This window comes from Taurulus bubalis (genome assembly GCF_910589615.1).
Source record: "Taurulus bubalis genome assembly, chromosome: 17".
NCBI classification, from domain to species: Eukaryota; Metazoa; Chordata; class Actinopteri; order Perciformes; family Cottidae; genus Taurulus; species Taurulus bubalis.
This window is the reverse complement of record NC_136605.1, coordinates 7,326,512-7,349,925: the sequence shown is the minus strand read 5'-3', so window position 1 is coordinate 7,349,925 and position 23,414 is coordinate 7,326,512. Positions and strand designations below refer to the sequence as shown.

Below are 23,414 nucleotides of genomic sequence, written 5' to 3'. Positions count from 1 at the left end.
TCCACGCCACCTCGCAGGCCCTGCACGTCAAAGAATCCGCCCAGCTTGTCAAACTAACGATCTGATTGGTTGAAGTCCATGACAATCAACCACAACGTCCACTCTCTGTGTACTTTAATCTGCAAAGACCTGCTTAAACTGCCTTGCTGGCCTAGAGACACTGGAGAGAAGAAATCTGATTGGATGAAAGCTTTTCCTTCAAACCAGGTGCAGTCTGATGGCTGAAGACTGCAGGCTGAGCAACAGAGCTGTACAATGAGAAAATAACCTGATAGGGAAAAATAACTATAATGCATGTAGTGTATTTGTGAAAAACAATTAAATTATAAAATAGCTATAACTTTGTGATTCTGTTTAGGCCAGCAGAGAAGGCTTAGAAGGCCCTGACGGCCCACCACTGGTCAATACACACCAAATAGACATAATATGTGTTTTACCTTAATTATAATTATACAGATTTTGCATAAATGCATTGCAATATTTAAAGAAAATATTTATTTTGGTAACTGTTGAACTAGTCTGAGATGTTGGACTCTCTTCCGTGGACGGCTTACTCAAGTTACTGCTGCTTTCATTGTTGACATCTCTAACTTCCCCTGACCCTGTTGAAGGGTCAAAGTCAACGCATTTAGTTCCATATTTTATTTACACCACTGAATACTCATTATTATTTTACTGTAAAAATATATGTAACAATAAAACACATTATTGTTACCTTCATTGGTTGCAGATGATGATACAGATTTTATTTCAGACTCTCCCTGTAATCTTATGCTGTCATCATCCTTGTCTGAGTGTTTAGCACCCTTCATTGGATCATTCTAAAAAAACAGACAATTTAATGTAATTGAGTTAACCAGGTTGAAACCAGTGAGATTAAGAATATGAATATAAAAAAGAATCAGTAGTACACCAATTCAGAACAACATTTTAAATAAACGGGAAAACAATAAGTAAAAACTAAATACAATCATGTCTGTAGTTTAGTAACAAAAAGGTAAACAAGTGTTTTCAGCTGATCCATATGTGCAACCAGGTTCATTGAGTCAAACTCTGTTCAAGTTCAATCTAACAGTATAACTTTAGAAAAAAAGGTAGCGTTGAAAAATAAATGCTTCTGTTTGACAATGGCTACGAGGACCAGAAGATCTCACCTTGATCTCTGTTTTAGCTGCGCTTTCCTCCGGCTCGTCTACTGTAGAGTAATGTGAAAACAAGCAGATTGTAGGACAAAACATCAAATATACTTGTTTTGGTCAGTTACCCATTTAAGATTAACAAGATATATCTGCAAGAAGTTACATTTGTATTCACAGATTTCACAGGCTCTGTAAAGCAAAATGGAGCTCCAGTTTCGGGTGATAATTATTCCTTATAATAATAAGGATAATTACACCTTTCACATTGTAAAATTGTTTGAAAAGTAATTTTGATACTTTAGTTGTTCGTTCTGTCCACATTGTCTTCATGAAGCAGTGTGGGTGTGATTCATAAACTTTAAAATTTCACCTGTTTTTATTTGCTGACATAATGAGGAATCCATCCTTTCTTCTTTGTGGGATTTGTGGTCCATGTGTTCTGACTTCCCTTTATTTTCATCACACATCAGTTCACTGTAGCAGTGGGGACCATTTTCTGAGACCATGGCGTCTACTTTTTCCAGCAGAACTATTATCTCGCTTGCATCCATCATACTTCTTTTACATGTGTGGTATCTTTTTTCAACAAAACTGCTGTTGGCTTTAAGGTCTGTCAGTGCACTTTCACAGTTTTCATCTGACTCATGAGTCACAACTGTCATTACATAATCCAATAATCCTTTCCCAAAAGCTTTTTCTAACCACTGCACTCCTGAATTGTAATGGCTGTCATGCAGGCCATTTGACAACAGCATGAGAAAGGCATGAATTTCCTGATTTAACGGGATTTTGTCAATGTTTTGTAGACCAAGCATGTTAATGACAGAGATGTGCCGACCACACAAATCATACAGTTTGGTTGAAAACTGTTCCACATTTGTTTGCTCGTCATGGTCAATTAGGATGTTTTTTGATCCAATCTCAATGGAATGTGTGTCACCAATCAACACTAGTGTGAGATCAGGAATCACTGAAACAAAAGAAAAAGAATAACATCACCATGCTATCCTGCAGAATTCATGAAGAGAACATTTTGAATGACAAAAAGTTCTGTTTCACAATTTGCTGAAAGGTAATGCAAAAATGTAATGAATCTGATAAATTGAATCGCACATTATATATTCTGAGATGTTATAGACTTGTCCTCCAGTGTGTTTTCATGACCTTATCAAAGTAATTATTTTCTACAGTTGAAGATTCATAGTCTTCATCAAAGACATCAGATATTAGTTGAAATATGACCTTTTTTTTCTTTCTTTTTTTTCTAAGATGTTGCCATACAATCAATTCATATTTAAAATATGACCTTTCGTATTGGAGAAAGATGGCTCTGCAAATGCAGTCGTCTCTGCTCCTGTGCTTTCATCGTTATTCTCGGAGTGTTGAGCTTCACCAGGTTCATTCACCACATCAAACTGAAAAGATATGGGATTTAATACAAAAAATGTTCAGCTTCCGACTGGATTACAATATTTTTGTAATCTTTATAAAAGGAGAGTATTATAAACCCAATGAAAAATAAAACTAACACACACTCATGAGAGAGGAACTCTTTGCTGAAACCAATGATGCCTCCCAGTCTACGACAAACTGTTGATGAGTTATGAAAGGGGCATGGCTAACGTGTGTGGCGGGGCCAACCCTCACTAGTGAGAAAGGAATAGGGCCGAGTGCAATGATGCCTCCCACAAGAGTCTACGACAAACTGAACATGAAACCATTTAGAAGTTATGCAACTTTTTGTTATCCGGCACTCTCATTGCCACACCCCTTGTTTGCCAATAGACATTGTGGAAGAAAAATGTGTATATAATCACGGACATATACATATATATAAGGAAATATTTTATCCACACGAGTTGATAGCAAATCCAACGAATAGTTGTACGTCTCATAAAACAGCAGCCCAAACAACAGCTGCAGTCGCACTTAAGCACACATACTTTCCTAAATGTTCCGCTGTATACAATACATGTTTTTTGGCAGGAGCCAGTCCTATCTAAGAAGTCACTGTGACCTGGTGCGCATCCAAGTACTGACCGAAAGGGAAATCGGAGTTTGGGCCCCAGGCCAGGATAACATCATGGGCAGACACTAACATTTGGAAGCTGATTGGTGGACGTGGTCAATAACAAATGACGAGAACTATGTAATGAGGAACGGGGGGCGTTACTGCACTGGATTTTTTGTTATAGTTGATATGTTGGGGTGGTGTTCGGGGTCTTTGTTAGAAAGATCGTTCAGACAACCGGATCCAGCCTGTTTTGTTTTTGACAATGATCCGTTGCAAATAAATCTACGTTTGTGAACGTCAACGCAGTCTCTCTCTCGTGTTCTGAGTACAGGGGGAGTGCTGAGTGTCTTCCGAGAGGCCTGTGGAGTCTCAACGCGCTGTCAGTTAAGTAGATAGATTAGAGTTTATTCAGTATCGGTATTTATAGAATATTCATCATTAATAAAGGTATTTTTCCACATCAACATGAACACAAACACACACCATCTCTCACGCACACACACGCACACGCACACACACACGCACACACACGCACACGCACACGCACACACACACGCACGCACACACGCACGCACACACACACACACACACACACACACACACACACACACACTTTTGTTGCAAAGACTAACTTTTACCTTGGTTTCAGCTGCACTCTCCTCTAACTCCTCCACTGCAGGGTCATGTTGGAATAGTAGAATATATCGTCAGCATAAACAAACATTATTTGGTTAAATTATTCATACAAATGTATTTACAAACGTTTAATTTACCCTTTTCATTAGTCCCAGATGGTAATTCATTCTTATGGTTTTCCACCTCCATCTTATCGGTACGTCATGCTTTATAGAATTGTAAGACACAGTCTGTTAGATAAATACTGTAATTAATTTTATCACGTGTGTATCACCATTCAAGCTGAAGGGCTTTATATTTTATTTAATAATAAATCAATCGATCTTTTGTCGAACGACTGCAATTGTTATACATATAGAGACCAGAAGAATCTGTGCTCAGCAGTTTAGAAGTGTCCCTGAGAAATCTTGAATTTTGATCTTGCAAATATGATGCATCCAACAAAAGATCATAATTCTTTGAAGTAAGCAACTTAAAATCGTAATTTGAATCGAATAAAAGACAGATGTATTTACAGAAACAACTACAATTTGGAATGAACTCACCTTTGCGTTGCAATAGCTCTACCTGGTCTGTGTTGCTGTGCTGCCTTGTTCCAAATCTTTGTAATTACCACAGAGATCACAATATGATTAGTAGGTCTGTCCCTCACAGATACCTCCTCTCCACATATGAGGTGTGATGTGTTGAGCTGAAGAGTTCAGTATCTGCCCTTCTTTTAAACCACATAACAAAAAGTGAAAGTAGGACGGGTCTGACTCGTGATTTACGAGAAACCATGTGACTTCAGGGAAAAGAGTGTGAAGTTTGAGGGTGTTTCTGGTTTCAACCAAAAACAGTGACGCACAAACCACTGACAACACTGAACACTGCTACAACTAAACGGTTTCATTGACAGAGGACAGCTCTATATCAAGATATTCTTCAGGCATTCTTCAGAGCTCTTTCCCACAACCCAGGGGTCGGTAACCCGCGGCTCTTTCGCACCTCTGTTGCGGCTCCCTGAGGCTTTGGAAAAGAAAAAAAGAAAAAAATCTTTTAGCTTCTCTTGCAATCTCTTGCACTTTCCCCTGCAGGTCGCTACTCGGAATTCACAAAGCTCCGCCCTCGCTAAACTATCAACTGATCAAAAAAAAGAAAAAAAAGTCACAGAGAAAAGAGTTTAATTCTGCGTGGACGTATTCATTTGCTTTCACTGCTGTCTGACCTGTATGCTTGATATGTGGCGAGAATTTATCAAACAACAAAACATGTCATGTTGAAAGACTCTTCCAGAACAAACACACCGCATCTGATGAACAGTATCAAGCTGCAGATGAAGAAGAAGAGCGATTTCTCAACTGCTGCAGCAAACTGAGAAAAGTAAATATACTTTCAGGAAGTGGATCACGTCTCCAAACTCAACTACTGTTGCAGGTTCTGTGGCAGCTCATGAGACAGTGAGGCGTCCGCTAGTAAAAACGGATCCGTCCTCGGGAGTGTGGCGGAGTCAGGACGCTCAGTCTTAACGTAGCAACGTGGGGATCAAACCTGCTACCTTGCGCTTTAAGGACAATCTCTCTACCACTTAAGCTACAAATATTGATAGGAATTGAACTCTGCAAAGTGCTAATCTTAATGTACCTTAATGTAGGCCGACACATGACTATTGTGTTCTTCTCCTCTTCATAAGAGTTTGATAGTTATAAACAGGTAAAATAGCAATACAATGTCAATAATTGTCTTTATTCTTGCTCTATACTGTCATAAATACAACAAACTATATTTTTTGTAGATATAATATGACTATATATACAACTTTGTATGCTGTGATATTAAATAGCTTTTGGGTGGAAAAAAGGGCAAAATGGCTCTTTGGATAGGAAAGGTTGCTGACCCTTGCCCCAACCCATGTGACTTAGAGGACAACAGCAAGGAGACTGACAGGTCACACTACCCAAACACTAACAAGCACAAACTGCCGTCAACACTGAGCTCCTGTTACTTGCAAAGCTACAAAAAGCTACAAATTCCGGCTTGTTTACTAAACCATTAAATATCTACCAGAAGATCCACTGATAGTGAAAACATTAAAGGAAGTTGCTCCAAAACAGCCCCTCAAGGCCTGTAGAAGCAAAGCACTGTAATTGTTTTTATTGAGTGTTTTCTGTGTCAGATTGGTGCAACTCTCCTCCATCTCATTCACCTCCAGTTCTCATCTTAGACAGCACCTATAGGACCTTCCACTGAGCTGCAGTTTAAACTGCAGAACTGCTGCTACCTGTGTTCTTATAATGATGAATCCCAACGTGCTCGTAAATTACAGGAGTGTCCCAGTTGATCCTAATTAGCTTTCTGTCTCGTCACCTGTTATATTTGATGTGTCACCAATTCATCTCACATTAATGAGTTACTTATCATTTGTAGATCTTCCTGAAACTATCTGTTACCAATGTTCTGTATATCTATGTATAGAAGTAGTTTAGCTAACTTTGACCTCTTCCTCCTCTTCAGAAAAAGGCATATGATGTTTTGCGGCTTTGGGAAAATGCAGCAGAAGTGGCGTCGCTGCTCGTCCTCGTTCCCTTTGTGAAGGACCCGCCTCCATAATGACGAGACAGCACGTCAGCGGCCCTCTGGAACCTTTCTGCCTCGATTGCAAGCTCTTCTCTCTGAGGAGACCCAGTGCACTCGTCTGGTATCCTCGGTGACCTCCTCTCCTCCTTTGCAGTACCATAATCTAAATGTAATGTATTTTACTCTAATTCATAATCAATAGGTTTACAGTATACCGGTGGATAATGAGAAAATATGTGACAAACAACTGAGTGAATAAGAATAATGATGCAGACAAACTGAGAAACACAGAAGACAAAAAGGCCCCATCATCCTTCAGTTCACTGACTCTCCATACCAGCTCCACATCACTCAGTTTGGGCAAATTCCATATAAATTGGGTAACTAATCTGGAGACGGAAAAGGGGCTTTCCAGTCCCGGCTCTGCACACTGCTGCCTGATTAGCTCTGATTGGTTAACAGATATGAATGCTGTGTTTATGCTGAGGTCTCTGATTGATCAACTGCAAACCTGAAGCTCCTCACTCCACTAATGACTTGTTTAAGGAAAACCATCTGAATGAATTATCATGTGTTTGTGGAAAACAAAGGGACAGTCCTGACACCAACGAGGACTCTCTCCATCCTGGAGAGGGACGTTAACAGGCTGTTCAAGAGAAGCCCCTGAAGACTACTAGGGATGTTATGTGTACAGATTGTTTAGCCCTCCGAGGCAAATTTGTATCTGTGATGTTGGGCTATATAAAATAAACTGAATTGAATTGAATTCCCTCAATATTGTTGTAGGCATTTAAAATACATTTTATAGACTGAACATTCTATTCATAATTTTTATCCGCATGAAGTCGATTCGTTTTTGACACAAAATCTGAAAATGGAGACAATAAACGCTGTGTATACAGTAAACCCAATAATATATGAATGTGTTTTTAAATATACAAATATTTAAATAAAATCTTGGTTCACAGATAATCTCACAAATTTGAGGGTGAACACACCCTGCACCTGATTTAGGAGGAAAACTGACTAAGTTATACTATCATTTTAGTTTCATATTAGTTTTATATTTTAATCAGCTTTGTGTGTAACCCTGGAATAAAGACAAGACGAAAATACTTTGTTCATGTTTGTTTATTTATCATGGAAACATTCAGTTTGTTCTCACATCCTATCTGACAAAGTAAGTAGAGTAAAGACAACTAAAATATATTTGATAAATGTAGGTCTGCTGCTTTTTGTCTTCAGAAAAATGCAGTGGAAGAGAAACAACAATATAAAAGCATCAATACAAATATTCATCAGACATTTTAAGCTCAGAGAAGTTCAGATGATGAGCTCTCAGCAACAAACATGGAGACTGAATGACTTCAAGACTTCAAACACAGAGTTGAACCCTCAAATGACTTCTGTCTATTTCAGTTTACACATCTCAGCAGTGTCTCCAGAGGAAACACAACGTCCAGCATAGAGAGGCTGAGTGAATGTGGTCTGGACTTTGTGGAGTAGAGTCATGGTTTCAGAGACGCTGTAGAAGGACAGAATACCTGCACTGTGATCCAGGTACACTCCTACCCTGGAGGACTGAGGACCAGAGACGGGAGTGTGGACACTGTTGTGAAAAGATGTATAACTGTTTTTGAGACATCTTAATGCCCAAGATTTGTCATTGAATCCAAAAAGACATTCAGCCCCGTACCCTTTTCTGCTGATATCCTTGTATGCAACTGCTACATAAACGCTTCCTCCTCTCCACTTCACCTCCCAGTAACAACGTCCAGTCAGACTCTCTCTACTCAGGACCTGATCACATACATTGCATCTGTCTGGGTGACTAAAATAAGACTGGTGTTGACTCATAAATGCTACTTTTCTGTTCCCATCGGATAATAACAGCTGTCGGCTTGTTGTGTTTGGATCCAGTGTGATTTCACGTGAATACTCTAAGAATCCAGCTCTGGTCTTGGGCTCTGGTTGTGGCAGTAAAACATCCACTTTTTCTCTAAGAACGCCCTGTAGTTCATCTCTGACTTCTGACACAGCCGCTGTCACGTCCTCAAAGTATCTCAGAGGACGGATGTTGATGCTGGATGAGTCTGTAGACTCACTGAGTGGTGACAGTGAGGGGTAGTTGTGTAGAAACTGGTTGAGATCGTCTGTGTGCGAGAGCTTCTGCAGCTCAGCGTCGTTCCTCTTCAGCTCTGTGATCTGCTGCTCCAGCTTCTCCTGAAGCTCTTTGACTCGACTCACTTCAGTTATCTGCTGGGATCTGACCTGCTGCTTCACATCAGAGCTTCTTTTCTCAAGGAGACGCATCTGCTCAGAGAAGATCTTCTCACTGTCCTCCACTGTTTTATCAGCAGAGAGATTAATGGCCTCCACCTCCTGATGGAGCAGCTTCACGTCCTTCTCTCTGTTCTGGATTCTCTGCTGGATGTTTAGTCGACTCCCCTCCAGCTCTCTCTGCCTCTCAATCCTTTCTGCTGCAGCTGAGACTGTGTCGTGGCCTTTATGTTCCTCCATTAAGCAGAGATAACAGATACACCGCTGATCAGTACGGCAAAAAATCTTCATTACCTTATCGTGAAGAGAGCAGATGTTCTCCTGGAGCTTGTTAGAGGGGTCCACCAGCTTGTGTTTCTTTAATGGCGGTACATCATGATGAGGTTGGAGGTGTTTCTCACAGTAAGAGACCAGACAGAAGAGACAGGACTTGAAGGCTTTCAGTCTCCTCCCAGTGCAGACATCACAGGCCACATCTTCAAGTCCAGCATAGCAGTGATCAGCAGCAGCATCTTGGAGTCCAGTCTCCTTCAGCTCCTCCACTAAATCTGCTAACATGGTGTCTTTCCCCAGGACAGGCCTCCGTTTGAAGGTCTTCCTACACTGAGGGCAGCTGTGAAGTTTCTTCCCTTCCTCTGTATCCCAGTGGGCTTTAATACAGTTCATGCAGTAACTGTGTCCACAGGGAATAGTCACCGGATCCTTCAGTAGATCCAGACAGATGGAACAAGAGAAGTTCTCCTGGTCCAGCTGAACTCCTTTTTCTGCCATTTTCTCCTCGTGGCCGAGACTGTGAGTTTAAATCAAGAATATGTTTTTTGTTCCTGTTCATTCACTAATCTTCACTGAATGAGGTGTCTGCTCCAAAGAAGGCAACATGTGCTCAGAGTGGAGCTGCCTGTATTTTACAGGAAGAAGAAGAGGGAGGAGTTATCTAGCTTTCATGTGATTGGACAGCAGCAAGATGGGGAGGGGGGGTCAGCCCAGTGAGAGCGATGAAGCTACCATTGGCCGGTCTCATTGGCCGGTCTGGTCTGCTTAACAAAGTATCATGAAGTACACAAGCAATGTTTGTTATTAGCAAGATAAACTATTTATACGACACTTTTGAAACAAAAGAAAAGAGAAGGATTGAATAAAAGAGACAGATACTAATTGTAATAGAAACAGAAAGTGGGCACATAGCTTATTTATAAAGTTATAAACCATATAATCTAATCTAATCTAATCATAATATATCTAATTAATTAATGTTAATATTACTGATACTATTTTAAAGATTTAAAAACAATGTTAGATAGAATATACAATATGTCCTTTAAGGCACACATTTAAAGATTATTAAAAAAAACAGGAAAAACATTGAATTTGGAATAATAAAATCACACAATCATTGAAATAATCATCTACATTTTATAGAAGATACAGCACAATGAAAGCAGTGCTTTTAACTACATAAACACCATTGTCACTGATTCTTACTATTATGTAAAAGTCAATAACAACATTATTTTATATTGTATGTCTACATTTTGTTTTACTATATAAATAAAACCTTGGTTCACAGTTAAGCTCACACAGATGAAGCAAACAGGTTTAAAGAATCCAAGTACAGGTTTCGCGAGACGATGAGAGAAACCTAACGAGTGTACTCTAATATACTCCAACTACAGTTCTCAGTAAACGACTCTGCTTCTGTCTGAAAAGGTCTCTGATTGATCAACTGCAAACCTGAAATTCCTCACTCAACTAAGGACTTGTGCATGGAAAACCATCTGAATTAATCATCCTGTGTTTGTGGAAGACAAAGGGACAGTCCTGACACCAACGAGGACTCTCTCCATTCTGGAGAGGGACGTTAACAGGCTGTTCAAGAGAAGCCCCTGTAGACTGCCTGCTCAGCAGCAAACAACAGACACTAATCAAGAAGCACATGAATGAACCAAATCAGCTGATTCTGCTGTTTGAGGCAACCCTTTTTTCTCTTCACAACTAATCAACAAATGTCAAAATACCAAGAATCGTCAATCTTTAAATGTGTCCCTTAAAGGACATGTTGTATATTCTATCTAATATTGTTTTTTTTAATCTTTAAAATAGTATCAGTAATAATCACAGTTTACAGTAATGACATTTTTTTTATAACTAATGCAAAACACAGAAATAAGATTGTTATTACATGGTTTCTAACTTTATAAATAAGCTGTGTCCACACTTTCTGTTCCTATTGCAATTAGTATCTGTCTCTTTTATTCAATCCTTCTCTTTTCTTTAGCTTCAAAAGTGTCGTATAAATAGTTTATCTTGTTAGAAACAAACATTGCTTGTGTTCAGCCTCAGCTGTCTGTGAACCACAGTTTTAGTTTCATATTTGTGTATTTAAAAAACAATATTTATACAATATTGGATTTAAATAAAAGGTTTATTGTCTCCATTTTCAGATTTTGTGTGAAAAACAATTTGACATACGGATAAAAAAGTATCAGAATCAACCATCAAAAACTCATGAGTAGAAATTATATCAAAAGTATTTTAAACACCTACTCGTGTTTATTTAACTCGCACAACAATAAAGAATGAATTACTCGTATTTCTTAAACTCCCACAACAATTTTGAAGGAATGTCCCCAGATTCATTAGTGGTAGATACAGGTACAGCCCTGATTTAACAGACGTTAACAGGCTGTTCAAGAGAAGCCCCTGTAGACTGCCTGCTCAGCAGCAAACAACAGACGCTAATCAAGAAGCACATGAATGAACCAAATCAGCTGTAACTGCAACAAAAAAACAACTCTTGGTTGCAAAACGCAACAAGTGATATCAAACTCTGCTCATTTCATCGTGACAACGATTCTTTAGCGTTTGACTAGTAAATGGTCTCCTGTTCAAACTTTGTCCCTGAATCAGGAGCAAAACTGACTCAGTTATAATCTCGCATTAGTTTCATATTAGTTTTATATTTTATAAATCAGCTTTGTGTGTATCCCTGCAATGAAGACAAGACGAAAATACTTTACAGCCCTGATTTAACATTTGTATGAAATATTTTTGTCATTGACTTTTATAAAATATTAAGAATCACTTTTTTAGCAGCTGGAGTCCAGTCTTCTTTAGTTGCTCCACTAAATCTGCTAACATGGTGTTTTTCAGCAGGACAGGCCTCCTTGTGAAGCCTAAACCTAACGTTTATTTAGTTGAGTAAACCTAAGCTCATAAACTAATTTTAAACCCAACCTTCACGATTTGTCTTAAACGTCTGCCCACTGGGCCCGCGGTTTCGCGTGGTGACACTCGAAGCGTTTCTCTAAATTTCTAAAATATTCACAGCACGCGATTATACATCGCAGAAATATAAATTTACGTCTGGCGGAAAGAGAAGACTTCCTGCTTCCGGGTGCCTGCCCAGGCATAGCCCAGCATAATTTTAACATTATCAAGCAAGCGAAAGGGCAGCAGTGTGTCATCTGACGCTGGTAAAAAAAAAAAAAAAATCCTTCTCTGTGATTTGTTGAATCATATGTCCGTCACCATTTCGTGAACTAAACAACCAATGTACACTCAGGAAGTCTCAAAGGACTACCCACCTGAGCTTATACACACGCTACAGTTTTTAGTCAGAGAAAAGCGACCTCATGACGACAAAGAGATTCAACACGGAGGAAGCAAAACGCATGATTCTGGAGAGCAGCGAGGAGGAGGACGACATTGCATCGTCGTCAGAGCTCGAAGGCTCTGGTTCTTCTGAGGAAGATGGGTAAGTGTAGTTACTAAACTTTGTTACGTGTCTGTAAGACTGCATGGTGCAAACTAGTAATGTGTACACTGTGCACGAGAGCACGCCACGCGGTGCACACTGCTGCTCACGTTACTACCACAGTCATGATCTGAGTAATATTCAGTGTTGGGGGTAACGAGTTACAAAGTAACGGATTACAGTAACGTAATTACTTTTATAGGTAGCGAAGTAAAGTAACGCATTACACTCAAAATATTGGTAACTACACTACTTTACTAGACCTCAGTAACTCGCTTTCCTGCGTTACTCAAGCCACTTTTACCAGTCCGAAAAGTTCTCTTTTAGTGGCGCGCGAGTCACACGACACTTCCTGCATGAACAATCTATCACAGAACTCCATCTGAGTGATTTGAGTGACGTAGCTGCTGGTGCGTAGAAGGAGGGAAGCGGGGAATGGATGAGACGGAGACGGAGTGCCCGGATCCAGTTCCCTAGGATTAAGGATATTGCAAAGCAATACAACACTCCAATACCATCAAGTGCACCTGTCTGTAATGAAGTGGAGCTTCTAATGAGGACCAAGACATGTCTGGTATGAACGGAATCACTTTACTGGTGAACTGCAGTATTACAACTGTTAAAGCATTGAGAACGCGCTCTTGCACCCGACATGTGTATATTTTCCACACGTAACATCAACATTAGTTAGCGTCAACAAGCACGTATTATTGTACTTTCTGCCTTCAAAGTAAAAGCACTTCCTGTTTACATGAGAGAAAATCATGTAATAAAACAAGTTACAACACTGTCAAAAGGCTTTTCAGCCGGGGCAGTATTGTTCTGACCCCAAGGAGGAACAGGCTGTCGGATGAAAGATTCCAGAGACTTTTACTCATGCGATACAATCGCTATTTTGAAGAAGAGAGAAAAATTATAAACTTCATAGGATATAGTGCACTTTCTGTTTATTTAGGCAATGATGAAGTGGATTTTCTGTTTATTTAATTGCATTTTCTGTTTCTATTTTATGGGAAAAAGTGCCATTAATTTTTCTATTTTTCTTAAACCACTACAATGATTCCTATAACAAGCTGGTTTTGTTCTTAGGAGTCGGCCCCCATTTGGTTTAGTGGAGTCTCATGTTTCCAAAAGCCTGTTTTTAATGTGTTATGCTGTTTGACCGACCTGAATGTCCCCACCATACATAGCCTCTTGTATCCTGTTGTTTGTGGATTTTAAAGTGAGGCATATTTCTTTGGTCAGACAGTGTGAACAGGGTTAATGTTAATGTCAAGTTAATGGCTGAGTTTTGAGCGGAGCACACTGCTGCTCACGTTACTACCACAGTCATGATCTGAGTAATATTTACACATAGTATGCTGAGCACTCTGCTCAAATTACTACCACAGTTGTGATCTGAATAATATTTACACATAGTATGCTGAGCACTCTGCTCAAATTACTACCACAGTCGTGAGCTGAGTAATATTTACACATGGTATGCGGAGCACTCTGCTCAATCGTTACGTCATCTTTCTTTCAACTGACTAGTATTCATTTATTTTACAGAGAGGAGTACCAGCCACAAATAAGTCACCGAGAGGCTCCATGAGATGGCCCTATCGTCTATGTGAAGTGGATGGACACAAGGGAAGTATCAGCCTGCTCCACAGTTCACTCTGCATACTCTGGGGGAACTGCGCAGAGGAGGATGAAGCAGCAAGATGGCTCCTGGAAAAGAGCACCAGTCCCCTGTCCCACACCAGTTGCAGAGTACAACAAGTACATGGGTGGAGTTGTTCTGTCAGACCAGCTCATCCAGTATTACTCTGTACATCGCGAGACGATGCACTGGTACAGAACGCTTTTTTTTCATTTTATGGACATTGCAGCCACCAACAGCTACATCATCCACCAGGAACTCTGTCTGGCCAGGCAAACAGATCCCATGACGCACAGAGGTTTCATGGAGCAGCTGAGTGCTGATCTCTGTGGACAGCCGCTTCACATCGCTCCTGCCCCGACACCTGCACCTGCAGGTCATGTTCCTGTGCCTGTCTCTGCTGCTGCTGCAGCCTGCCCCAAAACAAAGTCAACGGCGGGTCGCATGGTCTGCGAGCTTTGCAGCATAAAGAAAGTGCGAAAAGACACGGCATGGAATTTTTTTAAAATACATATTTTTATTTCCAAAAAAAATGTTGTTGTGATGGTCATTTTTCATTTGCACACACCCCATGAAGCTTTATCTGCAGTATGAAGTCATTTCTCCGTTTTTATCATTTTGGTGAAAGGTGTGAAAGACCATATTTCTACTCAAAAAACGATAATACAAAACTTAGTTTTAGACATTGATTTACATGTATCTACCATTTTATTCATATATTTCACTGTAAACCAATTTCCATCACCTAAACAGAGTTACCACCTGAGTAAAGTTAGGTTTTTTTCAAGCGATATGAATAATTTCAAAAAATCGAGACTCCATTTTTCAGCTTTAGTGTCATATTGTAACGTTTTTCTCTTTACACTTTTGCCTTATGACAATGGTGCCTCATTATATAGATAGCTGAGATTGTTCTGCAATTTATGATGTAAAACATGGGTATATATCTTATATGCAAGTGCCTTAAAAGGTGAATCTAAGAAAATTATGTGAAATCGAGAAAATCGACTGAAAATGACCTCCAGTGTTCAGTGTGTTAAACTTAACTAAATACTATTGTTGCCTAAACCTAACATGTGTTTTGTTGCATACTGTCGTCCTGTCAGACATTCTCTAAATACTACTGTTGTTGAGTCACAGAAGGTAATTTTAGGATGTTTTCAAGCGAGAAGTTAGTTGTTTAAGCATCACATCTGTGGTCGGTTTGTCAAGATTCGTCATACTTAAAAAGATACGTCGACGATTTGAGGTCCTGCTCGCCGGACCAGTGAGCCCCGCACCACCGTTCATGGTGCCCGCCGAGAGCAGCCTGGGCCCTATTCTTCGTTCCTGGCTTACTGAGTTAGCATTTTCGGTTCCTCGAAGCAAGTTTAGAAAAATCACCATAGCAACACAGCCACAAATTTAAATCTGCGCAGGCTAACTGAAATTCACTGGATAAGCTGGCCACTCCTTCCGGACAAAAAAGGCAGCTCCCTTCCTCATTGATGAAGGAGTGATGTTAGTTATATTCGTTTTATAGGGAGAGAGTTCTTCCAGATCACCAAGATCCGTTCTCACATCATGATGACTCTGTCGACAAGGAATCACTTATTTACAAGACCTTCTCGAGCCATATTGAACACCGCACGCCCATTGCCCATCTCACAGACTGTATATCGCCCGTTGCATGCCGTGCTGTTCGTAGCGCTTATTTAGCGCTAAAGAAATTTATGGATGTGTTGAAAGCATACATAATTATATGACAGTGTTATTAGTACACCATACATATCATTATTGGAGAAAACTACTACGGTGGATTTGTGATAAGAAGAATACAGAGAATCACACACAATTTCTTTTCACTGCTTCAATTCATTGAATTTCTGATTATGAATAATACATAAATACTGATCCGCCCACACACATATTCAAACTCCTAAATATATCGTAATCTACATATACATATATACACATATATAGTACATGATACATACGCGCATACAGTACATATATCATCATAAGTATATATTTATTTGTATACTACTGCCAGCAGGCACATTTAAATAAATATAATCTGATTAATTTGGGTGATGAAGCACTTAAAACTAGCCGATACATTTTCTCAACACTGACGCATTTAACTTGTCTGATATATTTGCAGTGCTTAATGTCACACCAAAAACGTTGCAAAAACCGTTGCGAATCGTTTGCTGTGAATGCAGCATTAGACTTTACCATGATTAAACTATTGACTTCCTCATATGCGTTTGGGATCATCTCCTGCTTCTCAGCAGAGATAAAAAAAAGAGGTTCCTCTGAGTTTATTTGCCATTGTAATGTTAGAACATCGTGGTGTCAGTGCACGATTATTATCCCTTCTGAAGAGGAACGGGACTGTTTCAGCACGGATCTGACATCGGACATTTGCTCGACTTTGTTGAACCACGTACGAAAAATAGGGGCCTGGTCTCTGCAGGACTTTTTGATGAAATTATTTTCTGGCAATCGATTTCTCCATAACGATTAAACATGAGATATAATTCGGTTTTGGAGGGTCTAAAGAGCAATCTTTGGTCTCAGAGTTTACAGCACTGTCTTTTTACTTTTGACTGAATTGTTTGCAATTATCTCTGTATCTCTGTATATATATACAAATATATGTGTATCTGTATATATATATATATATATATATATATATATATATATATATATATATATATATATATATAAAAAAACCAATATAAATATATTTATAAACACAATATATTCATATTTATATGTGAATCTGTGTAGATATATACAAAACATATATACATATATTTATACACACAATATAAATACAATGCTATGTGTCTCTGTTATTAAACAGTCAGGCTGTTGTGCTCTTTATCACTGCAGTGTAAGTGTTAGTTCTGCAAGTTAACCGTTTATTTATTTTTATATTTTATTTTTACTCTCAAGGCTTTAATTTGAAAGATGGATTGAGAGAGAGAAGCTCGAACTCAGGCCGACAGGTGACAGGTGACAGGCGAATCCCGCGGGATATGGGACCACAGTGAAGGGTCCATATGACCGCCTATGTAAATTTATGACAAACTTTTGCAAGGGGATTTAATACTTATTAAACCCACTCTCTACCTGTAGACACCCAGCGGTGTCCAGCGGACAGTCAGTCAGTCAGTCACCGTAACTCTCTCTCTAATTAGTTACAACAAATATGAGTCTGTTATGTAAATGTATCCTGTATAGTGATCAGTGTGTGTAGCCATGATGGATTAACCTCAAACTCACCTCGGGGACTGCCGGGGCGGGTCATCGCGAAGCTCCGCCTCTGGCCCTCTGATGGCTTGATACCAAGAATGAAGAAGATGAAAAAGGAGCAATGGACTCGCTGACTTGATTTAAACTTCAATATCAATCAATTTTATTTGACCAAAGATAGAAAAGGATGTACACGTTACAAATGCAACCTCACAAGTACTTAGAAGACAACTGAGAAGATAGGAGAACGGAGGATCTAATTAATTGATTCGACCACTACACTAACGTATTGCTATGACTATTCACCTTACTTGCTCAAACGCAACTGAACGAAAAACCTTGATTCTCTCCCAAATTTCATCTCTTGACCCTCCTTTCAGAGGTGCTGAGGCACAGGCTTTCTTGAAGCCCCCGCTTCCTGTCTTACTTCCCCTTTTTTCACACCTAGATCTTATCAGCCTTGTTTCCGCTCACCCTCTCAGTCCTCACCCACGCACAGAGAAAAAATTAACATTTTAACATCACTTTACTACAAAGGTTATTTGAAGAAACACAATAATTTTAACAGTTTACAGTTTACACATTAAAACTTGCCAAGCAGTGATTATATGTCAAGAGTATCTTCTGTACTGTACTCTTATGCAAGGTGGATCACGGTCTCTAGCAGACACGGTTTTGTCCACCCTGAGCATCACTAAATTATATTCAGGAAAAAACACACAAATCACTTTAACCTTTAAAGACATCACACCACCCTAATTTATGACCCTGTGAATATCCTGCAATCCAGTTTCTCCTGGGTCACTTTAAGATCTTATCTGGTCTAAACGTCTTCACGCCTTGTATTTCTACTTTACATTGGGGGGGTCAAGCTGAGGCCTGCTCACCGCAGGGCCTGACAGTTTGTTCTGCGTCCGGTGGCCCTTCCTAAAAAATGCTGTTCTTTCTTCCCTCACAATGCAATGTCTTCTTAGGTTAAAGCTGAAAATGACAGGTCAGGGCTCGAGTTGATAAGAGATTCACATACATTGCAGGCTGTCCAACACTGTATATAAAACATGCATATTTTTATGAACACAATATATATATATATATAATTATGTATGTATGTATATATATATATATATATACACACACACACACAATTGTATGTGTATGTCTGTGAAACCAGTGCAAAAAAGCAGGTTTGTCATATTTTGTTTGACTATAAAAATACTTTACAGTGCAGAATTAGAGTAAACTCATAAGCAGCTTTGGGGACGTCGTCAAGTCAGCTGCTGTTGCTATTGCAGAAAGACCGTCCTGCGGCCTCCCATCCTTTAGAGTCTGGGTTACCAAGTCCAAACTCCAAAAGAACCTAAGTCTTTACTTAACATACTTGGTATTGAGAAATGGCCAAAGAGAGTTGAGGTGCTTGCCCGGTAGTAGTCACAAAGAGATCTCTTGATTTTTTGACTGTCTCAGCCTTTGTCCACTTAAAGTCAGCCCCCCTTCACCTGGTCAGCACCTCTTCCAGCCCATCGATTGGACAAGATCTTGTTCTGTTGTTCCGTCACCAATCTGTTAGGTGTTGCTCAACCCAACACCGTTAGCATAAATACAGCTCTCAGGCCTTACGTCAAGCAACCCCCTTCACAGCCATATTCCTGAGCACGTCCTCTTATCCTGCTCCAATCTTCAGGCTGTGTAATTTATGTGGTGGGGGGTCTGATGTTTTCTGGATTCCTTCCACAATCACCCAATACATCCCATAATTCTAATTTGACACATTTGCATAATACATACAGTATCATTCATTTGATATTGCATAATGCTTTCAGAGTTATTTATTTGTCTTGACCGTCCAACATGTAAACTCATTATAATACACAACAGCTCTCACTAGAAGTGCTAGTTTTCTCACAGTCCACAGACCCAAAAATGACCAGATTATTATTTTTATTTTAAAGGGTTTTTAAGTCTGTGTGATGAATATTTTGTAGACAAACAAACTTGTGGTTGTAAAAAGCAACACGTGATATTACACTCTGCTTATTTTTAAGATGTTCTACTCTCATATTTTATACATCAGCTTTGTGTGAAATCCTGGAATGAGGACGAGAAGAAAATACTTTTCAAATCCAAAAAGACATTCATCCCCATCCCCTTTTCTGCTGATATTCTTGTATGCAACTGCTACATAAACTCCTCCTCCTCCTCTCCACTCCACCTCCCAGTAACAACGTCCAGTCAGACTCTCTCTACTCAGGACCTGAAAATAATCAGTGAATGTGTCTGTGTGACGAAAATAAGACTGGTGTTGACTCACAAATGTAGCTTTTCTGTTCCCATCAGATAACAACAGATATGCGTTTGCCGTGTTTGGATCCAGTGTGATTTCACGTGAATATCTTAAGAATCCAGCTCGGGTCTTTGGCTCTGGTTGTGGCAGTAAAACATCCACTTCAGTCACTGCCAGTGAGACATTTGTCCTCTTGTCTCTCAGGATGTCCTGTAGTTCATCTCTGACTTCTGAAACAGCCGCTGTCACGTCCTCAAAGTATCTCAGAGGACGGATGTTGCTGCAGGATGAGTCTATAGACTCACTGAGTGGTGACAGTGAGGGGTAGTTGTGTAGAAACTGGTTGAGATCCTCTGTGTGCGAGAGCTTCTGCAGCTCAGCGTCGTTCCTCTTCAGCTCAGTGATCTGCTGCTCCAGCTTCTCCTGAAGCTCTTTAACTCGATTCACTTCAGTTATCTGCTGGGATCTGACCTGCTGCTTCACATCAGAGCTTCTTTTCTCCAGGAGACGGATCAGCCCAGTGAAGATCTTCTCACTGTCCTCCACTGTTTTATCAGCAGAGAGATTAATGGCCTCCACCTCCTGATGAAGCAGCTTCACGTCTTCCTCTCTGTCCTGGATTCTCTGCTGGATGTTTAGTCGACTCCCCTCCAGCTCTCTCTGCCTCTCAATCCTTTCTGCTGCAGCTGAGACTGTGTCGTGGCCTTTATGTTCATCCATTAAGCAGAGATAACAGATACACCGCTGATCAGTACGGCAAAAAATCTTCATCACCTCATCGTGACGAGAGCAGATGTTCTCCTGGAGCTTGTTGGAGGGGTCCACCAGCTTGTGCTTCTTTAATTGAGGTACATCATGATGAGGCTGAAGGTGTTTCTCACAATAAGAGACCAGACACACCAAACAGGACTTGAAGGCTTTCAGTCTCCTCCCAGTGCAGACATCACAGGCCACATCTTCAGGTCCAGCATAGCAGTGATCAGCAGCAGCAGCTTGGAGTCCAGTCTTTTTCAGTTGCTCCACTAAATCTGCTAACATGGTGTTTTTCAGCAGGACAGGCCTCGGTGTGACGGTCTTCCTACACTGAGGGCAGCTGTGGAGTTTCTTCCCATCCTCTTTGTCCCAGTGGGCTTTAATACAGTTCATGCAGTAGCTGTGTCCACAGGGAATAGCCACCGGATCCTTCAGTAGATCCAGACAGATGGAACAAGAGAAGTTCTCCTGGTCCAGCTGAACTCCTTTCTGTGCCATTTTCTCCTCGTGGCTGAGACGGTGTGAGTAAAAAAAAAAATCTATTTCTAGTTCCTCTTCATTTTCCTCTTCCTCTTCAACATGTGCTCAGAGTGGAGCTGACTGTGTTTTACAGGAAGTAGAAGAGGGAGGAGTTATCAAACTTTCATGTGATTGGACAGCAGCAAAGCTGGAGAGGAAGAGGGGTGGGTGCAGTCCGGTGAGAGCAATGAAGCTACACCATTGGGTGGTCTGTGTATATGTATTTTGTTTCACTGTAAAAATGGAATTCGATGAGTTATAATTAAAAAGTATTTAATAAAAGGTTCATCACAAAAACAGCTTATACATTCTCGCTTGAGGCCCTCTCTTGCTCACAGATTCACAGTCTGTCCCCCAGTTACCTGCCGCCTCTGTGGTTCAAGAGAGCCCCTTCCAGTCTCACGTGTTAGTTTATCTCACTCACAGAGCTTAAGGCCACTCATTGGTTAGTTCTACGGCATGCGATTGGCTAAAAGTCCCACAGGGGCGGAGTCTCTCTTGGCACAGGTTTTGAAAATGGCTCCATAACATTCATGTTTTCCGGTACCTGAAGTCCTCACTCCGCCCTCCTGTGTTTGCTAATGCAATATTTGACCTAGAAGGAATTGTTATTCAGTTCTATACATTACAACTTATGAGAATCTTACTTCAGCCTACAGTCATCCTTCCCCAGAAACCTTTCATCTCGGCTGGCTCGAATCCCCCTCCAGTTCCTTATCTCGTGTTATAAACCACAGGATGAACCACAGGTGGTCCATTCTCTTTGTTCCTTAAGACCAAATGCTCCTTTGTAAAACCCTCAACCACTGTCTGTGTGTAAATGACCTCTGCACTCTGCAGTACAGAGTTCATGTGACCTCAGCAAACTAGTGACTCTGTGACCTGATAAACAATAATCTATCCTAAGCATTGCAATATACACATGGACATCATTACACAGTAATACAAATGACCTTAATATGCATACAATCACAAATCCTTCATAATAATATCCCTTATTAATTATCATATTTCATGCATTGTAATCTACACATAAACAACTCATTTTACATAGATGTGCAAGTCCACATGTGACAAACTAAGCTTAAAAAACACTACAGTCGCATACAAGAATATCAGCAGAGAAGGGGAAGGGGATGAATGTGGATTTGGACTCAATGAAAAATCTTTGTCATTTGATTGTGATGATAATAATAGTTATAACTTTATGTACAACCATGTTGAAACTCCTGTCTCTGGTCCTCAGTCCTCCAGAGTATGGGTGTACCTGGATCACAGTGCAGGTATTCTGTCCTTCTATAGCGTCTCTGAAACCATGACTCTACTCCACAGAGTCCAGACCACATTCACTCAGCCTCTCTATGCTGGACTATCATTTTATCATTATGGATCCACTGCTGAGTTGTGTAAACTCAAATAGACAGAAGTCATTTGAGGGTTAAACTCTGTTTGAACTTTTGAATTCATTTAGTCTCCATGTCTGTTGCTATTGTTGTATTGATGCTTTTATAGCGTTGTTTCTCTTCCACTGCATGTTTCTTAAGAGAAAAGGCACCAGACCTTCATTTATCCTCAATATGTTATCTTTATGTAAATGTGGAATGAAATATTTAATTACATTTCTATGTATTTATTTGCAGACCTATGAGCTATTATTAAACTTGAATTATCGTGATCATAATCAAATGAGGAGATCATTCATTATTCTCTAGCCCCGTATGGACCTATATAGGTCCTTTTTTAGAAATGTATTTAAACCGTGTAAAACATTACAATAATCATGAACAAATATATTGATGCTCCACATCACATTAAACAAGAGAACCTGGGCTACAATAATTAGTCAGCTATTTCAACACAACTCAAACACCAACTAAAATAATTATTAAAATAATATAGTTATAATTTTGTCACGAGTCAGCCCACTCTGCATGTTTCCGGAACTAGCAGCCCGTAGCTTGGTGCAATCAGAAAAAGACAAATAGCAAAAAGCAAGACAATTCCACACAGATTCAAATCCCTCTGCTGCAAAGCATCACCGAGATATGAACCAAAGAACACAGCAACATAAATCGCTGAGTCAGCAAATTTTGAATAAATAGCAAATAAAAGAAAAAATGCATTTCCCTCAGTAAATCCCCACTATTACAAGTTTATTGAACACCATAAGTCATATACAAGTGAAATATAAGGTTTGCTACATGAAAAAATTCAAATGTCACAGATGCGCGAAAATATGCGCAAATGTGCCCAAATGGAGATTTTGGAAACCTCGCCTGAATTCTCTTTGTACTTTACCTCTGTGACTTTGTTCTGCTTCACTTTTTCAAGTGAAAACATTGCAGAGAGACTGTTCACATATTGTGCTATGATTTGGGAGAGCTTCAGGGCTTAGTGCATCATTTTAAGGAGATAATCATCCTAAAAGTGCTTTTTTTTAAAGGCGGACCTGAAACGTCTATTTTTTCTGTGTTTCAATCTTTATTTACTCTTAGCCAGCAACATATATACTAATACTTACACATCTGACCAAAAGCTCACAAGGGTTGCCTTTATTATAACACCAGAATTATTCAAATAGCCCTTGTGGTTGC

General features: G+C 39.9%; 2 protein-coding genes across 2 annotated transcripts; both read right to left on the bottom strand.

Moving 5' to 3' along the window:
- Window positions 1-1,082: 1,082 nt before the first annotated feature.
- Window positions 1,083-3,978, bottom strand: LOC306750163 (uncharacterized protein; the record flags this gene model as incomplete). Its single annotated transcript, XM_079233559.1, has 5 exons — window positions 1,083-1,195; window positions 1,510-2,109; window positions 2,446-2,554; window positions 3,792-3,826; window positions 3,927-3,978. The coding sequence occupies 5 exons, from the start codon at window positions 3,976-3,978 to the stop codon at window positions 1,083-1,085; spliced, it is 909 nt and encodes a 302-aa protein (XP_079089685.1).
- A 3,777-nt stretch (window positions 3,979-7,755) lies between these two features.
- Window positions 7,756-20,799, bottom strand: LOC306750162 (E3 ubiquitin/ISG15 ligase TRIM25-like; the record flags this gene model as incomplete). The annotated part of the gene is made up of 2 exons (XM_079233558.1): window positions 7,756-9,415; window positions 19,379-20,799. The coding sequence occupies 2 exons, from the start codon at window positions 20,797-20,799 to the stop codon at window positions 7,756-7,758; spliced, it is 3,081 nt and encodes a 1,026-aa protein (XP_079089684.1).
- Between the last annotated feature and the right edge of the window lie 2,615 nt (window positions 20,800-23,414).